The 25,425-nt window shown below is 39.3% G+C and overlaps 1 protein-coding gene across 3 annotated transcripts in view; it reads right to left on the bottom strand.

The window, feature by feature from the left end:
* Positions 1-25,425, bottom strand: part of MTA3 (metastasis associated 1 family member 3) — a 172,419-nt gene that overhangs the window by 95,842 nt on the left and 51,152 nt on the right. For all 3 annotated transcript variants that reach the window (XM_035000994.1, XM_035000993.1, XM_035000995.1), the window contains exon 4: positions 17,607-17,733. In XM_035000994.1, the coding sequence (XP_034856885.1) occupies positions 17,607-17,733 (127 nt within the window). The remainder of the gene's footprint in view (positions 1-17,606; positions 17,734-25,425) is intronic.

Raw genomic sequence — 25,425 nt, 5'->3', positions numbered from 1 at the left:
TGCAAAGAAAAATGACAAGTTGTGTTCTGGAAAGCTCATTCTGTCTGTGGCATGTGGAGAAAACCAAAGCAACAAAACTTTAATCCGATTCTGGAGATTTGATAACAAATAAGAATCAAACTGTAAAAGAGGAATTCAAGGGGGGAGAAATCCTTCTCTTGGTGCCACTTTTCCCTTTTTTTTTTTTAAAGATTTTATTTATTTATTTGACAGAGAAAGACACAGCGAGAGAGGGAACACAAACGGGGAGTGAGAGAGGGAGAAGCAGACTCCCCGCCGAGCAGGGAGCCCGATGCGGGGCTCGATCCCGGGACTCCAGGATCATGACCTGAGCCGAAGGCAGTCGCTTAACCGACTGAGCCACCCAGGCGCCCGCCACTTTTCCCTTTTATAGCTAGGAGAAAGTGGGATGTCCAAAAGAAGGCAGTAGGTATTAGGAAGATCCTCTTTCCTAGCACAGTATGACAAATCGTTCAGATTACCAGAAAAATCTCACAGGCGTTTCCACAACTCTGTGGAACACAAGAGCTTAGGACAACATGTAGAATAGAATATACTTTCATCCAGCTCAGTGCTTCTCTGCATTGCGACTCTGGTCAGAGAAGGAAACACTTCAACCCATAGAGGATAAATCATTTCAAAGTAAAGATTATACCATACAAAGACAACATTCAAGAAAAAGTGTGCTAAACATGTAGACTTTAAAATGCTAAATTGTGATATGATTTTTCTCTTCACTGTATTTTTCCTCACATTCTTCTACTAAGCAATTCTATGAGCTTAAGCACACTAATTAATTTCCTTATGTTAGTTTCCTCTTTTTATTAGATTTATTTTTTTTTAAAGATTTATTTATTTGAGAGAGCGAGAATGAGAGAGAGAGAGAGAGTACATGAGCGGGGGGAGGGTTAGAGGGAGAAGCAGGCTCCTCGCCGAGCAGGGAGCCCAATGCGGGACTCGATCCAGGGACTCCAGGATCATGACCTGAGCCGAAGGCAGTTGCTCAACCAACTGAGCCACCCAGGCGCCCTAGATTTACTTTATTTTAGAGAGAAAGCGAGGACAAGAGTGTGAGCAGGGGGAGGGGCAGAGGGAGAGAATCTTCAAGCAGACTCCCCACTGAGAGCGGAACCCAATGTGGGGTTCAATCCCATGACCCATGAGATCATGCCCTGAGTTGAAACCGAGAGCTAGATACTTAACCAACTGAGCTACCAGGCACCCCTCTTATGTTAGTTTCTTAAGCAGCACTACTTGTAGTCATCAACAGTACCCTTTTGGCTAATTCAAATTTTGTTTACAAATAGCAATAAAATTGCAAAAATCTAACACCTTAAAATAAAAACATTGGCATAATAAAAATTTGTACAGGAAGAAAACCGCCTTTATTAGAATCTTTTTTTAGATTCCAAATAAGTTCCTTTAACATTAATAGCTAAACTGAAGAGTCTGCCAATTTAAGTGGAGTGCTATGTTAGCAACACTACCTATTTTTCAATAAACATTAAGTCTTTTAAAAACTGTTTTCTCAGGTCGCCTGGCTGGCTCAGTCAGTAAAGCATGCGGGGTTGTGAGTTCAAACTTAACTTACTTAACATCTTTTGTTGTTGTTTTCCCTGAAGATGGCAAAAAAGGCCTTAACAGACCTAAATTTACAAATTACAAATCCCTAAAAAGTAAAACAACCCAAAAAACAAAAAAACAAATCACAAATCCTTTTTCACTTGAATCTCCCTGCTTTGACCAACACAGAAATATGAATAAATACAAAATCCAGAAAACATAATTAGGACATTTTCATCTATTTTACTTGGTATAATTTATTTTGTACATCTCTCACAATCACACGTGTGACGTGACACATGAACAAGTTTATTCTTTGCAGGATTAGTTTTAACAGCAAAAGACTAAAATGAACCAAGTATTTATCAGTTAGGATTAAGTAAATTAGACATATAAAAGAGCTACAGAAAAGAATGAAGCAGATCTTTACTATCAGATATGGAATTATGACCAAAATAATTTCATTTAAAAAGCACAATGTAGAGAGTAAGGTGGAGTCACTCATGTCAGGCAGTGACTCATGTCAAGTAATGATGTAAGCAGCCAAGGGCATTCCAGCTAAGACCAGGTATCACCAAAACCAGTATGGGTTGATGGCATCCAAAACTGATAACCAGCAAAGCCAAGAGAGCCTGGAAGAACTGAGAGCTGATAATCAGTACAACTAGAAGGGGCCTGCAAAGGCCCAAGACTGACTATACTCCTTTAAAAAGGAAGGCCTTTTGCAGCAAACAGGCTCTCCAGATGTTGACGCTTCCACGTCTGACAGCATTAAAAAGGCCACTGACCCTGAAAGCTCTGCCCAGTTGATCTCTGACCACAACAGAGATCCTCCACTGGTTGAACATAATAAGCAGTAAGCACCAAGAGCTGATCTGGATGGGACCAAGGCCTCATCTCAACTGTGCGCTCACAGACTGACTTGGCGTCTGGTTCGTTAACTTCTTACCCCTTACTGTATCTTGTCTGCTGTGTGACTTTGTATTATGCTTTGCTTTATGTGCCCTGTACGAAGGCAAGTTGAATGCGTAGTGAAATGTCACTGAGTCTGGAATCCCAAACGTGCTTTCCAAGTATGTTAACCTTACTCTGACTCAATAAAGCTTACTGTGGAAAGACACAACTCATGTAAGTGCCTTTATAGTGTGTTCACAACGTACAACCTAACAGTGTTGTAATTTACTCCATGACTTACTACAAACACAAACATACACACCTCATTGCTTCTTTGTGCATGAAATGTTTCCGGAAGTATACGTAAGATTCTCGAAACAGTGATGGGCTGGGAGACTGTATAAGGAGTGAGAAATTTTACTGTGTACCACATATTTTGATTTTGAACCCCGTATTTTGATTTGGAGCCATGTCAATATATTACACATCCTCCCCAAATGTTTATATTTTTTTATTTTATTTTTTTCATCATGATCAAGTATGTGCTATAATCCCCTCACCTATTTCACCCACCCCACTCTGGTGACTATCAGTTTGTTCTCCATATAAAGAGTCTCTTTCTTGGTTTGTCTTTTTTTCCTTTGCTCTTTTGTTTTGTTTCTTAAATTCCACATATGAGTGAGATCATATGGTATTTGTCTTTCTCTGACTTATTTCAGTTAGCATAATATTCTCCAGCTCCATGTTGTTGCAAACGACAAGATTTCATTCTTTTTTATGGTTGAGTAATATTCCTGTGTGTGTGTGCGTGTGGGTATACACACACATCACATCTTCTTTATCCATTCATCTATCTTGGGTTGCTTCCATAGTTTGGCTATTGTGAATAATGCTGCAATAAACATAGGGGTACATGTATCCCTTTGAATTAGTGTTTTTCTATTTTTTAGGTAAATACCCAGTAGTGAGATTACTGGACCATAGGGTAATTCTCTTTTTAATTGTTTGAGGAACCTCCATACTGTTTTCCAAAGTGGCTGCACCAGTCACATTCCCACCAGCACTGCAAGAGGGTTCCTTTTTTTTCCTTTTTTTTGAGAGAAGTGTTTTTTGTTGTTGTTGTTTGTTTTTTATTTTTTAAGATTTTATTTATTTATCAGAGAGAGAGAGAGCACACAAGCAAGGGGGGAGGCAGAGAGAGGAAGAAGCAGGGTGCCCGCCAAGCAAGGAGACCAACGTGGAACTCCATCCCAGGATCCTGGGATCACGACCTGAGCCGAAGGCAGACACCTAACCAACTGAGCCGCCCAGGCATCCCAAGAGGGTTCCTTTTTTATTCACATCCTCACCAACACTTGTTTCCTGAGTTTTTAATTTTAGCCATTCTGACAGGTACAGTTTCAATTTGCGTTTCTCTGCTGATAACTGATGTTGAACATCTTTTCTTTCTTTTTTTTTTTTTTTTAAGATTTTATTTATTTGTGAGAGAGAGAGAGAGCACACAAGCAGGGGGAGCAGGAGGCAGAGGGAGAAGTGGGCTCCCTGCTGAGCAAGGAGCCCAGTGCAGGACTCATCCCAGGACTCCGAGATCATGACCTGAGCCGAAGGCAGACACCCAGCCGACTGAGCCACCCAGGCATCCCTGAACATCTTTTCATGTGTCCGTTGGTCACCTACATGTCTTCTTTGGAGAAATGTCTGTTTATATCTTCTACTCATTTTTAATCAGATTATCTATTTTTGGGGTGTTGAGCTATACAAGTTCTTCATATATTTTAGATATTAATCCTTTATTGGATATGTCATGTGTAAATATCTTCTCCCATTCAGCAGGCTGCCTTTTAGTTTTGTTGATTTTTTCCTTCACTGTGCAAAAATCTTTTATTTTGATTTAGTCCTAATTAGTTTATTTTTGCTTTTATTACCCTTGCCTCAGGAGACACATCTAGGAAAATTGTGCTATGACTGATGTCAGAGAAATTACTGCCTGTGCTCTCTTCAGGATTTTTATGGTTTCTGGTCTCACATTTAGGTCTTTAATCCATTTTGATTTTATTTTTTTGTATCTGGCAAGAGAACATGGTCCAGTTTTGTTCTTTTGCACATAGCTAGCGGTCCAGTTTTCCCAATACCATTTGTTGAAGAGACTTTTTCCCATTGCATATATATTCTTCCTTTGTCGAAGATTAACTGACCATGTAATTAGGGGGTTATTTCTGGGTTTTCTAGTCTGCTCCACTGATCTATGTGTCTACTTTTATGCCAGTACCATACTGTTTTAAGTACTACTGCTTTGTAATATAACTTGAAGTCTGGAATTGTGATACTTCCAGTTTTCTTTTTCAAGATTGCTTTGGCTATTTGAGGTCTTTTGGTGGTTCCATACAAATGTTAGGATGTTTGTTCTAGTTCTGTGAAAAATACTGTTGGTATTTTGATAGGGACTGCATTAAATCTGTAGATTATTTTGGGCAGTATAGACATTTTAACAATGTTTGTCCTTCCAACCAAATGTTTTATATTTTTAAAAGAAGGGGGGCAGATCAGTTTTCTGTGATATAGACAACAAAAAAAAATTTGCTATATTATCCACTGCCTTTGGATACCAGTTTACTTCAAGCCATATATGGATATACTATCCCCAACCATGCCAATTCATAAACTCACTATGGCTATCTATTCCCATCAACTCTCATCTATTAACTATAGCTTTGCAGTCTCTAGGGCATTTTTTACTTAAAAAAACAACTGCTTGGGGCGCCTGAGTGGCTTAGATGGTTGGGAGTTTGCCTTCAGCTCAGGTCATGATCCCAGGGTCCTGAGATCGAGCCCCACGTCGGGCTCCTGGCTCAGCGGGGAGTCCGCTTCTCCCTCTCCCTCTGTTTCTCCCACTGCTCGTGCTCTCTATATATATCTCTGTGTCTCAAATGAATAAATAAAATCTTAAAAAAAAAAAAACTGCTTATAGATATACATTTTCTGTTCATTAATTAGTTTCTGATATGTATGACCACCTAAAGAAAAATTTTACCTTCAAATATTATTTGCTCTAGGTAAAACATCAATCAAAAATTTTTTCAAATTCCAACTTTTGAAAATGGATAGAAATGTTTTTTCAATGGTGAATAAACTTACCAGAGTCACAATGCATTTCCCAAACAGTTTGATAACTCTACTTGACAAAGACACAAAGAGACGAGTCCTAATACTGTAAACTGTATTTTTTAGTGACCTAATTGAGAGAAGTTTAACAGCATTCTAATGAGGGGGGAGAGTAGTATTTTTAGGGTCTCAACAGAATAATGAATTAAATGACAGGCAAAGCTCAAATGTTTATCTCCTCTTTTCTGAGATGCCTTTAAAATGAAAGTAAGAGAGTTAGAAATAAAAGAACCTAAAATCACTCAAAAAAACGCCATCACCCATGATGGTTTCAAAGATTTCATGAAAATTCTGGAAGACAATGACAGATAAAAGAGACTGAGCAGTGTAAACCAAAGTTCAGGATGAGCATTTCATTTAACAGGGAAACACTAAAATTAGGAACAAGGCACAAATGCCCACCCTACACATTACTATTAAACATGCCATTGGTGATTTGACCTAATACAACCAGACAAAGCCCAAAATATGCTTAAAAATAGCTGATGCTAGGAGAGATGGAACTGATCTACCTGGCAGAGCCATAAAAAAATTCTAGTCTTCTTTAAGTAAAGGTCCTAGTAAAACCAACTACACATCCTAACAGGAAACTTACTAATAAAGTTGGACTACATGAACAGAACTCCTGATTGGCTTTGCCGTTATTCCCTTAGTTTTAAAAAACAGGTATGAATCACCTAATACTTGAGGAAAGACTACAGCACAAAAGATGAATACAAAAAGTAAAAAACTGAATCTGGAGGAAAGAGGTGGTTTAAGCAACAAAAGAGAACTTTGAAGACACAAATTAGAATTTTTAAAAAAGATTTGTGCAATACTGCATTCATAACAAAAATAGGCTGCATTGAGCAGTTGCCATATAATGTGTTGGTTTCGAAAAGTAGCATAGAGGCACCTGGGTGGCTTAGTTGGTTGGGTGTCTGCCTTTGGCTCAGGTCATAATCCTGGAGTCCCAGGATGAAGCCCTGCATTTGGCTCCTTGCTCAGCAGGGAGTCTAATTCTCCCTCTGCCCCTCACCCTGCTCGTGCTCTCTCTCTCAAATAAATAAAATCTTAAAAAAAAAAAAAAAAAGTACAGCGTAGTGATTCAACATTCTATATGCTGTGCCATGCTCACCACAATAAGTGTAGATGACACATTTTTTTTATTAAACAATACTATCAACACTTCTTTTTTAAAGATTTCTTTGAGAGAGTGAGCAAGAGAGAGAGAGCACGAGCAGGGGGAGGAGAAGAAGCTGAAGGAGAAGCAGACTCCCCACTGAGCAGGAGGAGGGGGCGAGGGGCTCCATCCCAGCACCCTGGGATCATGACCTGAGCCGGAAGCAGACGCTTAACGACTGAGCCACCGAGGTGCCCCCCCCCTTTTTTAATGAAGATTTTATTTATCTATTTGACAAAGCACAAGCAGGGGAGTGGGAGAGGGAGAAGCAGGCCTCCCGCCGAGCAGGGAGCCCGATGTGGGGCTCGATCCCAGGACCTTGGGATCATGACCTGAGCCGAAGGCAGACACTTAACCAATTAAGTCACCCGGGTGCCCCTACCATCAACACTCTTGAACACTATACACAAGAACTGTACAATATGCAACGTTTTCAGGAGTAAATAGAATATTTACAACAACTGGCCACATGCTGGGCCAGAAAACATGGCTCAACAAATCTTTAAAAACTGAAATTACACAGAGTGGACTCACTAGTCATAGTAGTAAAATTAAACCAGAAATCAATAACAGAAAGAACTGGAAAATCCTCCACAGGTCTGGATATTAACCAATAAACTTAAATAATTCATGAATCAAACACTTAAAAAAAAGGATCCACTGAAAAAGATTATTCAGAAGACCAAAAGAAAGAGCTTCTGAAATTCTAAAATATAGTTGGCGAAATTAAAATATCCAATGTGCTAGGAGATAAAAGTCAAAGAGTTAGCTCAGAACCAAAACCAGAAAATATGATAAAAGACAGGAAACAAAGACAACCCAGGAGAGCTAACATACAAGTAATATAAGTACTGGAAAGAGAAAAAACAATTCAAAGAAATATTAGAAAAAGAACTCCTAGCTATAAAAGAAGACTGGGTTCTTCTAATTAAAATGGCCTACCAAATATCCTCACCATTGAGGCATCACTGAAATTTCAGGATACATTAAGAGAATGTATCTCTTACTTATTGGTAAGAGAATTCTAACAAGATTTAAGAGAGGGGGAAAAATCGGTAATAATGCAAAGTATGGAAAATCTATGTGATATAAAACAACTATTCAACGACAATAGACATTTGAGTCCAATAGGGTAATTCCTTCAGAGTTTTGATGGAAAATCATTTTCAAACGGAAATTCAATACCAAACTAATTATGTATCATGTGTATAGTAATAAGTTATCTAGAAATTTCATTCTAGAATAATATAGGAAGCATTACAAAATATGTAAAAGAGAGGTTGAGTCTGATAGAGCTGAGAACTTCTGCTGTAAGGTATTACACATTAAAACATAAAACTAGGGGCGCTTGAGTGGCTTAGTCATTAAGCGGCTGCCTTCAGCTCAGGTCATGATCCCAGTGTCCTGGGATCGAGCCCCGCATTGGGCTCCCTACTACGCGGGAAGCCTGCTTCTCCCTCTCCCACTCCCCCTGCTTGTGTTCCCTCTCTCACTGTCTCTCTCTCTGTCAAATAAATAAATAAAATCTTTAAACAAACAAACAAACAAAAAAAAACCCCATAAAACTAAAATTAAGAAATCACTGGTGCCAGGGTGGCTCAGTCGATTAAGCCTCCAACTCTTGGTTTCAGCTCAGGTCACGATCTCAGGGTGGTGAGATCGAGCCCTGCGTCCAGCTCCACACTCAGGGCAGAGTCTGCTTGAGTTTCTCTCTCCCTCTCCCTCTGCCCCACCCCCAAAAAATAAAAATAAAAATAAAACAGAAAGGAGGGATTGAGCTTTATTAAAATAATAAACTGTACTATTTTGTCAAGAACATTCTCAAGTGGAACTTGTCATTTTAGTTTTTTGTCTGTTTTCCTGCAAATGCACAGAGGTGAATACAGTGACAACTCTAGCACAATTTAGTGCCACTGACTTGGTTCATGTTGAGTTTACCCACAACTGCTTTTGCAAAATCAACACAGGGAAAAGGCGAGTAGCATCTTACTGTTATTATGAAATAGTTCTCATCTCACAAAGCCCCTGAAAAGGTCTAAGTGACACTCAGGAGTCCACAAACTATGCTCTGAAAACACTTTGCTTTCAATGTTCTTGGTCTTTTCCATTCTCATAAATTTTGGAATCAGCTTGTCAATTTACACACACTTATACACACACAAACCTGCTGAGCTTTTCCTTGGGACAGCACTGAATCTTTGAATCAATTTGGGGAAAACTGACATACTGTCATGCATTTACTTATCCTATATTTATTTAAGTCTAATTCCTTCAGCAATCCTTTTTAGTTTCTATGTAGTTTTTACATATCTTTCCCTTCTTCTCATACATCTTTCTTTAGATTTATTCTAGGTGTCTGATGCTTTTTGATGACATTGTAAATGATATATCTTTTCTGGGAGGGGGGAGAGGGAGAGAGAGAATCTTAAGCAGGCTCCACGCCCAGTAAGGAACCCTGCAGGGCTCGATCTCACGACCCTGAGATCATGACCTGAGCTGAAATCAAGAGTTGGAGGCTTAACCGACTGAGTCACCCAGAAGCCCCAAAGGTATCTTTTTAACCTTAGTTTTCTGACTGACCCCTCTTCACACCATATACATAAAACAGACTTAAACACAAAAGGTGGGGCACCTGGCTGGCTCAGTCTGTGGAGCATGAGACTCTTGATCTCCAGGTCGTGAGTTTGAGCCCCACATTGGGTACAGAACTTACTTTAAAAAAAAGGGGGGGGGAGGGTTAAAAAATACAAAAGGTCAGTAAAACTTCAAGAAAACATAGGAGAGCAGTAACTTCATGATCACAGGAAATCCTTGCCTATTCCAGGGGGGTGACACTTGGGTTTGTTTCTGAATGAGCACTCTTTCTGAGTGACAAAGTATTCTCACTCTAGTTTTATTCTGCTCCCTCACATATATCAAACTTATCAGGCATGTCTGTCAGCTTCTCAAGAATGGAATTTTTCCAGCTTTTATTTAATTGTCCTCCCCTCCTCCTGCTGTTCCATTGTTCCTTTTCCAACCACATTTCTCAAATATTTAAAAACAAACCAACCAAACTAGAAAGAGCAAAGATGACACGAGTGGTGCAGAAGAACAAGCACTACTTATTGAGAGAGGAAGGCACACACAGGTAATGCAGAGCCTCTGCATACCAGCAACGCGCAGCCCAAATCCAACAACACACGTAAGATTAGAAAAGAGAAATGCATGAACGATACACCCAAATGTCAGTGGCGCTGAATGCAGGAACGACAAGAGTGTATGCTTGTATGTGTGCCTGTTTCTGTATTTTCAACATTTCAACAATAAATTATAATTCTTTCATTATCAGAAAATAAACGAGTTTATTTTAAAATTTTAATATGCAGGGGCATCTGGGTGGCTCAGTCAATTAAGCGTCTACCTTCGGCTCAGGTCATGATCCCAGGGTCCTGGGATCGAGTTCCGCATTGGGCTCCCTGCTCAGCGGGAAGCCTGCTTCTCCCTCTCCTTCTGCCCCTCCCCCTGCTTGTGCTCTCTTGCACACTCTCTCTCAAATAAATAAAATCTTTAAAATTTTAATATGCAATAATAATTGAGGGAACAACAAAATGGACATAGTTTTAATATACTGTGGTGGGAATATAAACTGACAATAATTCTTTTTTAAAAGATTTATTTGAAAGAGAGGGAGCGTGTGCCTGCAGGGGGGAGGAGCAGAGGGAGAGTGAGAGAGAACCTTCTGGGAGGGGGAGCGGGGGAGTCTGAAGCAGACTCCACGCTGAGCACAGAGCCAGACGTGGGGCTCAATCTCATGCCCTGAGATCACTACCCGTGCCGAAACCAAGAGTCAGACACTTGACTGACTGTGCCACCCAAGCACCTCTGAACTGACAATGATTCTTTTTAAAGATTTTATTTATTTATTTGAGAGAGAGAGAATGAGAGAGAGCACATGAGAGGGGGGAGGGTCAGAGGGAGAAGCAGACTCCCTGCCGAGCAGGGAGCCTGATGCGGGACTCGATCCTGGGACTCCAGGATCATGACCTGAGCCGAAGGCAGTCGCTTAACCAACTGAGCCACCCAGGCGCCCCGACAATGATTCTCGAAAGAAACAGCATTTTGCGAGAAAAATGTACCCTTAAATTAGAAACAGGTCTGCTATTACATGGTAACAACAGTTAATGATACTAGTTTACTGCTACTGGGGAAAGGAGGATAAAGAGGAGTTCTCAATGGATTTCCATCTATTCTGTCTTCGTCAGAACCAGCCATGTTGTCAGCAAGGAAAGGGTTAAAAGTGAAATCAAAATGGTATTTTCCCTCTATGTCTTAGGTCCAAATCTACAAATCTTAAACTTCTTCCCATTCTATGTCTAATGTGTCTTCATTTCAGGAAAAAAACCTGAAATATAGAAAACCATAAAGATGAAAGTTGCTTGCAGGGCACCTGGGTGGCTCAGTAGGTTAAGCGGATAGTCATGATCTCAGGGTCCTGGGATGAGCCCCACATCAGGCTCTCTGCTCAGCGGGAATTTGGCATCTCCCTCTCACTCTCACTCTGTGCTCTCTCTCTCTCAAGTGAATAAATAAAATCTTAAAAAAAAAAAAAAAGATGCTTACATCTTCTGATATTAAAACAAATCTGAAACCTATCAAATACCAAATTCCTATTTATATTCATGTGCAGACACATGCTTACTAATGAAAATGATCTCATTTATTCACAAAGTAAAAATTACTGACTAAAATAAAACAATTCTTCAATACACAAATCAGTATATATCTCTCTACAAACTTGCATCAAGAACTTCGGTTAAATAAAATCCAAAAAATGGAACTGTTAGATCAAAGGATATGCACATATTACAATCTGATGTTTCTAATTACACTAACACTTGAATGTAGAAGAGTTATTTATTTCCTTACCCGTAATCCCCTTAATCTTGGGGATTAAGAAAAGATCTATGGTCCTCCATCCCTCAAGTAACTCCTGCTTGCTTGCTAGAAACTTCCATTTCTCCCTTTCTCATGGTTGCTATAAACTCACCTTATTCAGTGACAGAGAGTATGTGCACGGAAACGATTTCCTATCTTCTGCCTAGGCCTCCAGGTAAAAGCCTGACGTTGACTCTGATAACTCACTCTCCCTGAGAGTCCTGAGTAACCTGTGATTCCAGACATCCAATCTTTAATTGTCATGAAAGGAGAGAGGCACACAATCTAAAATTTCATTTATGGTCAGTGATAATTGAGAAGAGATAATTCTATTATCCGTTGATGACTTTTATTTCCTTCAAGAACAGAAAGTTAACTGAAAACGGTGCAAGCTTCCAATTCTGACTGGCTATTTTGTGCCGTGTTCCCCAGTAGGCAGGAAAAAGAAAAATAAAGACACCAACCTTCAAGAACCTTACACTCTAAGATGATGTCTGACTAGAACCATCTCGACAAATTATACATAAACCCCACGAGTTTTATCAGCTGCTCACGATACTTTTTCAATTGAATTAAGAAAGCTCCTCATTTCGGAGGTGAGGAGACCATGCAGAGGCAGCACGACACAGCTGAAACCAAGGAAAGCTCCCTGACTGCGGTTGCAGCCCGTCTTCCACAGAGCAAGAACAGTGATTATGATGAGATGGTGATGTTCATATTCTGGAATCCTAGCCTAAACTTTGTTTTTGTTTTTTAAAGATTTTTTTTTTTTTTAATTCATGAGAGACAGAGCGAGAGAGAAAGGCAGAGGGAGAAGCAGACCCCCCGCAGAGCAGGGAGCCCGATGAGGGACTCGATCCCAGGCCCCTGGGATCATGACCCGAGCCGAAGGCAGATGCTCAACCATCTGAGCCACCCAGGCGCCCCTAAACTTTGTTTAAAGGGATAAGAATGTAAGGATTTCTCTGAGGCACCCTGCCATGAAGGGACTACTTGAACACTAAGGTGCACTTATGTCTTTGAGACTTATCCGACTGCTGACATCACATTCAGGTTCTGGAATAGCTTCTCTGGACTTCTTAAAACACACAGACAAGATTAAGCAATGAGGTAGACAGGATCCTTACCAGTGATGCTCTGAATGAGGGTCGGGTCTAACAACATGGATATAATGATTTCTCTACCACCACTCTCTCTTCATAATAAGGCAGACTAAGAGGACGAATCATCAGGTCCAAAAGCCCTTACTGCAGGAAATAGCTGAGGCTAATAATCAACAGGTACCTAAGAAAATGCTTTTAAGACACAATGAAGCAAAAAAAAAAAAAAAAAAAAAGGGTGCCTGGGTGGCTCAGTCGTTAAGCGGCTGCCTTCGGCTCAGGTCATGATCCAGGGGTCCTGGGATCGAGCCCCGCGTTGGGCTCCCTGCTCCGCGGGAAGCCTGCTTCTCCCTCTCCCACTCCCTCTGCTTGCGTTCCCTCTCTCGCTGCATCTCTCTGTCAAATAAATGAATAAAATCTTAAAAAAAAAGACACAATGAAGCATAACTTCAAAGGCTGTGATCCAGATCCCAAGGTTGGCAAACAGGAAAGGAATGGCTCTTTTTAAATGACTACCTGCACCAGAGGCTGGGAAGAGGCATTAATCATTACATGCAGAATGCTGTAATTAGCAGCTTTTAAAAAGCCAAGCTTTTTGTGTTCAAGATGTAGAAAAACTGACATTGGACCATATACAAGACACACCCATAAACTTACGCACCCAATCAAGTAGGTAGTTCCCAGCTGCTACTATGTATCTAGCACACTAACATCACCTTCTAGTATAATAGTACAGTTTATATGTTTAACTTAATTTTTAATTTAGTTCTGTCCATTTGACTTGAACATCTAAATGGAAAAATTAAGTGAAAAAATAAAAATATCAAAGAACCTACCCATCCAACAAGTAACTCAATAGCTTTCCTTTTATCTCTGACACTTTTTAAAGACCTCCAGTCGTGTACACATCATAATTCTGTCTATCTGCAGCCAAGTGGTCTGGGTTCAATTTCCCAATCTGCCATGTAAAAGTCGTGAAACTGAAAAGTTACTTAACCTTTTTGTGCTTCAGTCTCTTCTGTAAAATGGGGATAATAACAGGACCTACTTTATAAAGTCATTGTGAGGATCAAATAAAATACATATAAAGCAACTGGAATAACATCTGTCACAAAGGTTCAATGAATGTTAGAATTTTTAAAAGCCAAGTTTGATAAACACAGTCTGTCTATGAGACTGAATACAGTACTGTATATCCATAACAGGTCTAGCATCTGACATAACAATTTTATAGTGCTTCAGAGTGTATGCAGCATATAATCTATTACTAATGACTTCAGGCACTGTGCAGGAAGCAAGCCGCCTCTCTCCTTGCCCCCCCCAAAAAGTGTTCCAAAGATATTTTCATTGCTCAAGTCCTACCTAGCTCACGAACACGAAGTAAACCACTAACTATCCAGAACTGTCCTGGTCCTGGTTGATTCTCTCTCTCTGCCAGTGGAATCAGAAGGAACAGAGTTGCCTCCATGCCACTTTGAAAAGCTTATAATATCCAATGAGTATTGTGGCTCACAAACTACAAAGGACCTCAGGAATGCCCCAGTCAGGTTTTCTCCTGCATGCCATACGGCACTGAGGAAATTCTGGGCACTTGATAATGTCCCTGGAGAATAAAAAGCCAGTATTCACCAAATTACCCCTCTTTGCTGCCAAAGAACAATGGGGCTTCAGTAATTTTCTCCTGTTACAGCAGAAATAGATAGGGCATGACTTCAACATTAGCAAAATGTGAAGATCACTCCAGTGTGCAGTTGTTTACATCAGCATGAGGGCTGGCTAGCATGGCTCTGTGCTTTGGCCAGAGACTGCCCCTAGCCCCATTCAGCTGTTGGGAAAATGAGAGCCACAGATGAGAAAATGTGGCTCTGTATTACTCCCTCTCGACTTGGAGAACAAAACAACAAAAATTAAAAGCCTCAAATGTTTATAACGCTTCATCATAATTCAAAAGAATTGTCAGTAAATTCACCAGGTAAACTCCTTAAATTTATAAGATGGGGACCTCATCTTAATTTATCAAGCACTTAGTATACGCCTTAATCTAGAATATACTCAGAAAATATGTTCAACAGTGACTGAATGAATGATCATTTATTCTATGTAATTTCTATGTTCAACACAGGGGTGTCTTGATAATTATATATCAATATGCTACCTTACTTCTTATGGATGATGAAAAACACATTACTAATTTTTCCATTCCAAGCAATTTGTTAAAGGAAACATTACTTATGAACAGATTCTAAGCTATCAGGATGGTAAATTAAAAATGTACTTGCATGTTTTGGATACATTTTTAAAACCATTTGTCAGATTCTCGTTCTGGCAAGATTCTTACGACTAGCCACATTACTTCTTGAGCTTAAAATGAATCTTTATATTCTAGCTTCATCCAATTAAGTAATAAAATGTGTATGGCTCTTCAGCATTTATTAGTTATATACATCTTTAAGAAAACTATGAAATATGTTTTCATGTTCCATTTATTTGAACAAAAATTAGCTTACTTTCCTACTTCTTGAAATACCCCCATTTCTGTTAAAATGGGGGTAGATAAAATGACTGTTTCTACATTAGATAAAATGACTGTTTCTACATTACCTGTGTGATTATTTTTTCCATCAAAGGACCCAAATCACACAGAATATACTAACTCTAGCCAATCTAAACATAGTGTCCCCTAAAAAACCTAATAAAGCCAAATGGCTAACAGACACATGAGAAAATGTTCAACATCACTCAGCATCAGAGTAATACGAATCGAAATCACAGTGAGATACCACCTCACACCAGTCAGAATGGCTAAAATGAACAACTCAGGAAAAGACAGATATTGGCGAGGATGCAGAGAAAGGGGAACACTTTTGCATTGTTGGTGGGAATGCAAACTGGTGCAGCCACTTTGGAAAACAGTACAGAGGTTGCTCAAAAAGTTAAAAATAGAACTACCGTAAAACCCAGCAACTGCAGTACTAGGTATTTATCCAAAGGATACAAACATAGTGATTCGAAGGGGGCACATGCACCCCAGTGTTTATAGCAGCAATGTCCACAATAGCCAAAGTATGGAAAGAGCCCAGGTGTCCATCAACAGATGAATGGATAAAGATGTGGTATATACATATATAATGAAATATTACTCAGCCATCAAAAAGAATGAAATCTTTTTAGAACTAGAGGGTATCAGCTAAGTGAAATAAGTCAGCCAGAGTAAGACAATACCATATGACTTCACTCATACGTGGAATTTAAGAAACAAAACAGGTGAACATAGGAGAAGGGAAGGAAAAATAAAATAAGATAAAAACAGAGAGGGAGAGAAGCCATAAGAGACTCTTAACTATAGGAAACAAACTGAGGGTTGCTGGAGGGGAGGCTGGTGGGAGGATGGGGTAACTGGGTGATGGGCATTTAGGAGGACACTTGATGTAATGAGCACTGGGTGTTATGTGCAACTGATGAATCACTAAATTCTACCCCTGAAACTAATAATATACTATATGTTAACTAAATTTAATTTAAATAAAAAATAAATAAAAATTTAAAAATGTTTTTAAATTTAAAAAAAATTAAAAACTTTATAGCAATGCTGTCATGTTACTACTGAGATCAAATTATTTCTGAAAAGATCTGGAGCACGAGGAATTCCAGTATCTTTGTCACACAATTTCTGCTTTAGAAACTCTGGATCCATTTCTGAAAATAAAAATATGTACAAAGTCCTGGGAGCTAGGTGGGTGGGTGGGTGTGTGTGTGTGTGTGTGTGTGTGTGTGTGTAATACAAGGACCAAATCACAGCTTAAGTAAGTCTCCAAACCTGTCTCAGGCCAAAAAAGACAGATTCAATACCCACACTGGGGGCTAAAGAAGAGGGGCCAATTTTTGAAATAAAATTAATAGATTGTATTTCCCTTAGAAAAACAGTTTTTAAGGCAATCATGACTAGTAGAGAGGTGAATTACGTAACGATTGTGAACAAAAGCTGAAAAACTTGCTGTAACATGAGGCGAACACCCACACGGCCCTCCCTTGCACACCCCGCCCCTATGCAGCCGCCTGCACACGGCCACGCTCACTCGCTGCCGCTATGTGAAACATGCCCCGCCGTCTCTCTGAGGTTAAGTAAATGCCAACTACTTTCTGAAGTTTATCTGACCTTGACGGTCAGTAAATGCTACCTTTTGAGTTCAAACATTTTGTTAGACCTCCAAAATATATATGCTTAAATGTTACCACGAGCATATCATAAAAGACCACCACCATTCCTCCACAAGCCCCAAAACTACAAATCAGGGACAGAATTTTTTCACTTTGGCTTCCCATCAATGTGCAGAGCACATACGAGTTAATTAATACAAAATATAAAGTTTTCATCCCAGAGTTCCTCAAAAGAAACTAAAAGGCCGTATATTCTACAAGGTCTAGAATCACCTGCCTGGGAAAATGATCTTGTGTTTTAGTTCTAGGGTTCTAATGTCTGACTCTAACATTCTAGGAATCTGGAGAAGACCAGCATTTCCTAAAACAGTGTTTGCAGGACACTGTTCTGCAGGATGCTAACAGGTATGCACATCCATTGGGAAAATCTGGATTAATGGTTACTTGACTGCAGTACATGTGCAAAGCTTTAATATGGTAATCACAGTATAAATCTCCAAGATAAAATCCCATTATGAAGCCTTTAGTAAACTAAGTTGAGCAAGATCATGAGGCAAGTTTGGAAATCCTTCAAAGAAGGCTGTTTTGTGTTTTTTCTAATTGCCACAATATTACTGAATACTTCGTATCAGCTTCTAAGATGCTCTTACCTGATATGAGTTGCAGGTAGAGATTCATACTGGCGCGACAAAAAGAGCTCCCTATGTTTCAGCTGATGCTTCTGTTTATCAGTCAAGTCTGCCTCAATTGTTGTTTCCGATTCTTCCTCAATTTCTTCTACACAAATAAAATTTAAAAAATGCATTATTACAGGGCACATTATCTATCTGGACATTAAGACAGATCAACCTGTCATTCAAAATCTTCTTCAAACCAACTTTTACTATTTTATTTCAAATTTACATTTATTTAACTTGTCATTTGTGTTACAACCATAAAATGACATGAATTGGGGCCACAAACAAAGAGGAAGAACTCCAATTTTAAAATGGCAGATGGAACATATGCATTTATCTCCTCTTCCCCCATAAAACTACACCAAATAGCAATTAAAATGCACACACATTTCAATGACAATGAAAGTGGAAACAACGACAGAAGAAAAACTCTCAGCCAAAAAAAAGGTTTTAGAAGATGGAAAGCAGATGCAAAAAAAAAAAAAAGACAAACTTAGCCAAGAGAAGGAAGTGACAATCTATATATGTACAGACAGACGCAAGGAGAAGGCAAGCACAAAGCTTGAAGTGACTTAGCCCTCAAAGATACCAAGTACTGTGAGAAAGAGGAGTGGGCGAGAGAAAAAGACAGCAGGAAAGGGTGAAAGTCTATCTACAACACTGTAACTAAATCCCAGAATACTCTATTTAAAAAAGAGAAAAATCAGGAAAAAAATTAAAAATTAAAGAGAATAATTTGAAAACAAGAAATAGGATAACACTTTTTAAATTTGATAACACAAACAAAAAGCTGATAGAAGGATTAGAAGTTACTGCTAAGGAAATCTCCCAGAAATTTCAATACTAAGACAAAGAGATAAATAAGCGAAAACCAAAAGCTAAAATAAATAAAATAAATAATTCATGAAGTCCAACATCCCAAGAATAAAAGTTCCAGAAAGAAACAACAGAGAAAACACATTTCTTCATCTCTTTTGGTGGGGAGAGGGGGTGAGGAAAGACCTATCAAAGAATGATTCAAGAACATTTCCCCTTATTGAGGGAGAGGGACGTCCAGACTGAATTTCTGGCATACTTAATTTTTTTTTTAAGTGCTAACATGAGATCACAAAAGTTTACAGAAAGAAAAATTAGGTCACATGCAAAGAAACTAGAGTCAGAGTGGAATTCTATACGAATAGCAACTATTCTATCCTAAGATGGTGGAGCAATGTTATCCAAGAGGAAAAATGATAGTCAACCTAGAATTGTACTTGTAAACTATTTATCAAGTCTGGAAACACAGTAAGAATAAGATTTTATTCATTCAACCAAGATTTATTAGGTGCCCAAACAGGCACTATTCGAGGTGTTGGAGATAAGCAGTGAGCAAAAGTTATTAGGAAGAAACAATTCAAAGTATTTGCCTTTGAGAAACAGGGTTGGAAGCAAGGGAGAGGAGACAGCAACGTTGCATGAAAGTAAAAAAAAAAAACAAAAAACCCCACTGCATTTAATAATCTTTTTCCAGAAAAAAAAAATAGTGTCATTTACAAATACAATTCCAAATAATTTTATATACGAAAATTTCTTAATACCTCTAAGGGTTCACAGATCCTCTGCAGCCTTACCTGGGCCAGACTGTGTGGGAACAGCAGGGGCACTGAGGACTCAGATGGTGAGACTACTGGAAGGGGCAGTGCTCCCCATGTAGGAAGAGCTTAAATTTAGGACTCAGAGGACTTAATTTTGGGATACTGATAGGCAACACACACACAGATATACATGTGTGTGTATTTCTGCTCCTCGCTATTCTTATAAGTTCTCAGTTATGGGCCCAGAACCACAAATGAGATTTTATCACATACATAATTTTCTTTTCTTTTTTTTTTAAAAGATATTTTTTTTTTAATTTATTTATTAGAGAGAGAGAGTGAGAGAGCGCAAGAGGGGGAAGGGTTAGAGGGAGAAGCAGACTCCCCGCTGAGCAGGGAGCCCGATGAGGGACTCGATCCCGGGACTCCGGGATCATGACCTGAGCCGAAGGCAGTCGCTTAACCAACTGAGCCACCCAGGCGCCCTCACATACATAATTTTCTAATTATAACAGTGTTTTTGAACTGCACAAGGGCAATGAATGGGGCTAAGCCATCAGATCTTTTCTATAATACTTTCAAATTCTTAAAACTCTTGATTGAAAATGAACCTGAAAAACTGATTTAGAAAGACTGACGTAGGTTAAAAAAACAAACAAACTAAAGCAACTTAAAGTTCTTTGAACTCTCTCTTAATGACATACCCAAAGAGAAATCCAACACTAAAACAGTTACTTCCAGAGACATTTCACCAGTGGAAATCAATGAAGTTATTGGTGCATTAGCTCTATTAGCACCAGCAAATATCACATACAAAATCATACTCTTTACTTAATGAGGATTTGATAAATTGCTGTCCTGTAAAACACAACTAACTGAATTCTAATGTGTACCCTACAGAGCTAAAACTGCAACAAGCTCTACAAATAATAGCAGCAAAACTTACTGTCTTATACAACCTCTTGGTATAGCGTGAAAAGGACTAGAATCTCTGACGTGCAATGGAGCCAAACACAGAAATCACCAAACAGCACCTAAAACTCACCTTCCAAAATTTACCAGTGTTAAATTTCATTTACATATTTTCATAAATTTACAGTGGCTTCCGAATAGGAATGATTCCCATGCCATTAACATCCTAAAAACATTAAATGACCACAGTGGCAAAGCTGGCATTTAGACAATGAAAAATTTAAAAGACTTCAGATGATTATCATCATCAGAAATTGGGTACATGGTAATATATTTATAACTTTTAAAAACCATTTTACCAAGCTTGATGGAACATCAAATTTGCTACCTTCCAAAAGTTATTAAATTCCCATATCCTATACAGTGATAGGAAAGATGGATACTAAATTATTTATTGTACTTTCTTTATAGCTAGCAAAGTTTCACCAGTTTATTAGCAAGAAGGTACTGGAGATATGGAGGGGGAAAAAGACTGCAGAAGGAAACTGTACAAGAGGATTGTATGAAGTTTTAAGGAGCAATATAAATGTCACTATACTTTATACTGATATCTTCTGGGGAGCCTGGGTGGCTCAGTTAGTTAAGCATCTGCCTTTGGCTCAGGTCATGATCCCAGGATGCTGGGATCAAGCCCCACATCAGGCTCCCTGCTCAGTGAGGAGCCTCCTTCTCCCTCTGACCCTCCCCCTTCTCATGCTCTCTCTCTCACACACAAATAAATAAAAATCTTTAATTTAAAAAATACTGGTATCTTCTGTTTTAGTAGTATGTGCTGTACAACGCATGGCCCACCAAGGCTCCTGCAAATTTCAAGGTTTTCGACTGCAGTATGAGAAAGAAGCCATAGCTAAAAATCTCAGCAAGGCTAATTGCACATGCAGGCTGACAGGGGATGAGGTAAGGCCAGCACAAACAGTATCTAAGAAGCGGGCAGCAGAGAACAAATCAAACTAGCCGAACTGTCTATAGAGCACCAGAGCATCCAGCCATGGGATATGGGAGATCAGTGTTCAGCGGTAGGTTACAATCAGGGACTCAGGCAAAGCTTTAGAGAATGGGCATGTGACATGTACAAGACCAGAGCCGTCGGCTGATGAATTTAGGTACCTGAACAATAAGGGACAGAATGAAGGGAAGGAGCAACCATTCCTGATTCTAGTTCCTTGACTCAAAACTGGGTGTTTTTCTGAATAGTTCAGAATTCTCATTCTTCCATATTAGTTGGGAGGGATGGAGGGGAAAGCAGACAGGAGGAGAGTCCTCCACAGGTTATTCTCAAGGTTCCTTTGGTCTGTATTTTAATGGAGCATCAGCCCGTGATGATGTTAGCTGGTACAGACCAGACAGAAAAGCAGGCAGTTAAACATTTGTCTGTAGATGCATTTAACAAGTACCCAAATGTTAGAAGGCATATTATTGGATTGAAAATAGCTCAGTATTGATGGAACTCAAGTTTGTCTAGTAAGAAAAAAAATCCTCAAAAAAAGGAATAAGGAAGTTGAATAAAATTAGAAGGATTTTTATGACAATGGAGATTTCAGGGAACTATCTGAATGAAGAGAAACAGTTTGGCAGTTTAGAGGCAAATAATAAAAGAAAAATCAGTTATATTTCCATCATTAGCAATGAATAATCCAAAATGGAAATTAAGAGAACAATTTCATTTACAATGGCACCAATAGGGAAAAAAATACTTAGAAAAATATTTAACAAAGGACAAATCTTGTAAACTAAAAACTATGAACACTGTTAAAGGAAATTAAAGACCTAAATAAATGGAAAAACTATGTTCACGGATTGAATGACTTACTATGGTTAATGTGGCAATTCTCCCTAAATTTATCTACAGATTCAATGCAACCTCTATCAAAATTCCAACTGCCTTTTCACAAATATTAATCAACTAACCCTAAAACTCATATGGGCATATAAGTGACCCAGAATAGCCAAAATCGTTTTGAAAAAGAACACATTTAAGAGGACTTTTCTACTTCCAGATTTTAAAGCTAAAATAACCAAAACTACGTGGTATTGGCATAAGGATAGACATATAAATGAGTCCAGAAATAAGCCCATACATTTATGGTTAATTGATTTTGGACAAGGGTATCAAGACAATTCATTGGAGGAATGAAATTTTCTTTTTTTTTTTTTTAAAGATTTTATTTATTTATTTGAGAGAGAGAGAGAGCACACGAGAGGGGGAGGGCCAGAGGGATCAGCAGACACCCCGCTGAGCAGGGAGCCCGATGCGGGACTCGATCCAGGGACTCCAGGATCATGACCTGAGCCGAAGGCAGTCGCTTAACCATCTGAGCCACCCAGGCGCCCGGAATGAAATTTTTTCTACAAATGATGCTGAGAACAGCTGGATATCCACATGCAAAGAATAAAGTTTCACCCTCACACCATATATAAAAATTAACGCAAACTGAATCAGTCCTAAATTTAAGAGCTAAAACTAGGGGTGCCTGGGTGGCTCAGTCAGTTAAGCGACCGACTCTTGGTTTCAGTTCAGGTCATGATCCCAGGGTTGTGAGATCAAGTCCCGCATCACGCTCTGCACTAGGCGTGGAGTCTGCTTAAGATTCTCTCTCCCTCTCTCTCTGCCCTGCATCCTGTGCTCATGCACTCTCTCTCTCTCTCAAAAAAAAAGAGAGAGAGCTAAAACTACAAAACTCTTAGATAAAACACAGGTGTAGCTTTTCATGACCTTAGACTAGGTAATGGTTTCTTCACTATGGCACCCTAAAGCCTAAGCAACCAAAACATAAAATAAATATATACATATAGATATATACATATATATACATCATATATGTATGTATATGTATATAAATTTGAATATTAAGGGGCGCCTGGGTGGCTCAGTCGTTAAGCATCTGCCTTTGGCTCAGGTCATGGTCCCAGGATCCTGGGATCGAGCCCCACATCGGGCTCCCTGCTTGGCGGGAAGCCTGCTTCTCCCTCTCCCACTCCCGCTGCTTGTGTTCCCTCTCTCGCTGTATCTCTCTCTGTCAAATAAATTAAAAAAAAAAATCTTTAAAAAAAAAATTTGAATATTAAAATATTTGTACTTGGGCGCCTGGGTGGCTCAGTTGGTTGAGCGACTGCCTTCGGCTCAGGTCATGATCCTGGAGTCCCTGGATCGAGTCCCGCATCGGGCTCCCTGCTCAGCAGGGAGTCTGCTTCTCCCTCTGACCCTCCCCCCTCTCATGTGCTCTCTCTCATTCTCTCTCTCAAATAAATAAATAAAATCTTAAAAAAAAAAATTTGTACTTAAAAGGACACTAACAAAGTAGAGATGGGGGTGCCTGGGTGGCTCAGTCGTTGAGCATCTGCCTTCACCTCACGTCATGGTCCTGGGTCCCTGGGATCGAGACCTGCATCGGGGTCCCTGCTCAGTGGGAAGCCTGTTTCTTCCTCCCCCACTCCCCCTCCTTATGTTCCCTCTCTCAGTGTGTCTCTGTCAAATAAATAAATAAAATCTTAAAAAAAAAAAAAGAAAGAAAGTAGAGATGGGGCACCTGGCCAGCTCAGTCGGTACAGCATGTGACTCTTGATGCTGGGGTTGTGAGTTCAAGCCCCCCGTTGGGCACAGAGCTTACTTAAACAGAAAAAAAAAAGAAAGTAGAGACAATCCACAGAATGGGAGAAAATATTTGCAAATCGTGTATCTGATAAGGGTCTAGTATCCAGAATATATAAAGAACTTGTACAATTCAACAATAAAAAAAACCCAATTAAATAATGGGCAGAGGATTTCAGTAGACATTTCTCAAAGAAGAAATACAAATGGCCCATAGGTATATGAAAAGATGTTCTACATCATTAGTCACTAGAGAAATGCAAATCAAAATTACAGTGAGATATTTCATACCAACTAGGATGACTGCAGTCAAAAAGACATAACAAGCATTGGCAAAAATGTGGAAAAGTCGGAATCTTTGTACACTGCTGGTGTAAAATGGTGCCGCCGCATTGTTACAGTTTGGCAGCTCCTCAGATGGCTAAACATAGTTACCAAAGACTAGCATTATTCAGCCCTAAAAAGGAATGAAGTGCTGATGATTCATTCTACAATATAGATAAACCTTGAGGCATTACACCAAATGAAACATTCTGAAAGTGAAAGACAAAAAGGGCCATATATTGTATGATTCCGTTTATATGAAACACCCAGAATAAGCAAACCCATAGAGACAGGAAATGGATAAGTAGTTGCTAGAGGATGGGTGGAGTGGGGCGCAGGGGAGTGACTGCTAATGGGTATGGGTTTCTTTGCAGAGTGATAAAAATGTCCTGGAATTAAATAATGGTTATGGTTAAACAAATTTGTGAACATACTAAAAAGTACTAAGTTATATACATTTTTTTGGAAAAAAAAAAAAAACAGAATTATATGGTATGTGAACTATATCAGAAAGAAAAAAAGCTAAACCTGAAAAAAAATGTCAAAATGCAAAAGGTCAGCGGACTCGCCATCTCCTGGTAATGCGCCAAAATGCCCAACACAAAGGGAGAAGAGAGGTGCCTGCTGTAAGTTCTCCAGGCCTTTTAGAACACAGGGTATTGCTCCTTCTGCCACACATATGCCCACCTACAGGAAAGGTGATATTGTGGACATCAAGGGAATGGGCACTGTTCAAAAGCAGTGCCCCACAAATGCTACCACAGCAAAACTGAAGAGTCGACAGTGTGGCCCAGCATGCTGTCGGCATTACTGAAACCAGCCAAGGTCAGGGCAAGATTCTTATCAAGTGAATTAAGGTACATTTTGAGCATAGTAAGAGCCACATGAAGGAAAATGATCAGGAAAAGAAGGAAGCCAAAGAGAAACGTACTTGGGTTCAACTGAAGCACCAGCCTGCAGCACCCAGACAAGCACACTTTGTGAGAACCAGTGGAAAGGAGGCTGAGCTGCTGGAACCCATTCCCTAAGAAGTCATGGCATGATAGTTACAACAACAAATAAAAGACCTTGCTCTGGGCTGTAAAAAAAAGAAAAGAAAAGAAAAGAAAAGAAAGAAAAGAAAGAAAAGAAAGAAAAGAAAGAAAAGAAAGAAAGAAAGAAAGAAAGAAAGAAAGAAAGAAAGAAAGAAAGAAGAAAGAAAGAAGAAAGAAAGAAAGAAAGAAAGAAAGGAAGGAAGGAAGGAAGGAAGGAAGGAAGGAAGGAAGGAAGGAAGGAAGGAAGGAAGGAAGAAAGAAAGAAAGAAAGAAAGAAAGAAAGAAAGAAAGAAAGAAAG

Source organism: Mirounga leonina, unplaced genomic scaffold, assembly GCF_011800145.1.
Source record: "Mirounga leonina isolate KUSES-001 unplaced genomic scaffold, KU_Mleo_1.0 Mir_125, whole genome shotgun sequence".
NCBI classification, from domain to species: domain Eukaryota; kingdom Metazoa; phylum Chordata; class Mammalia; order Carnivora; family Phocidae; genus Mirounga; species Mirounga leonina.
This window is presented reverse-complemented; position numbering and strand designations above follow the sequence as displayed.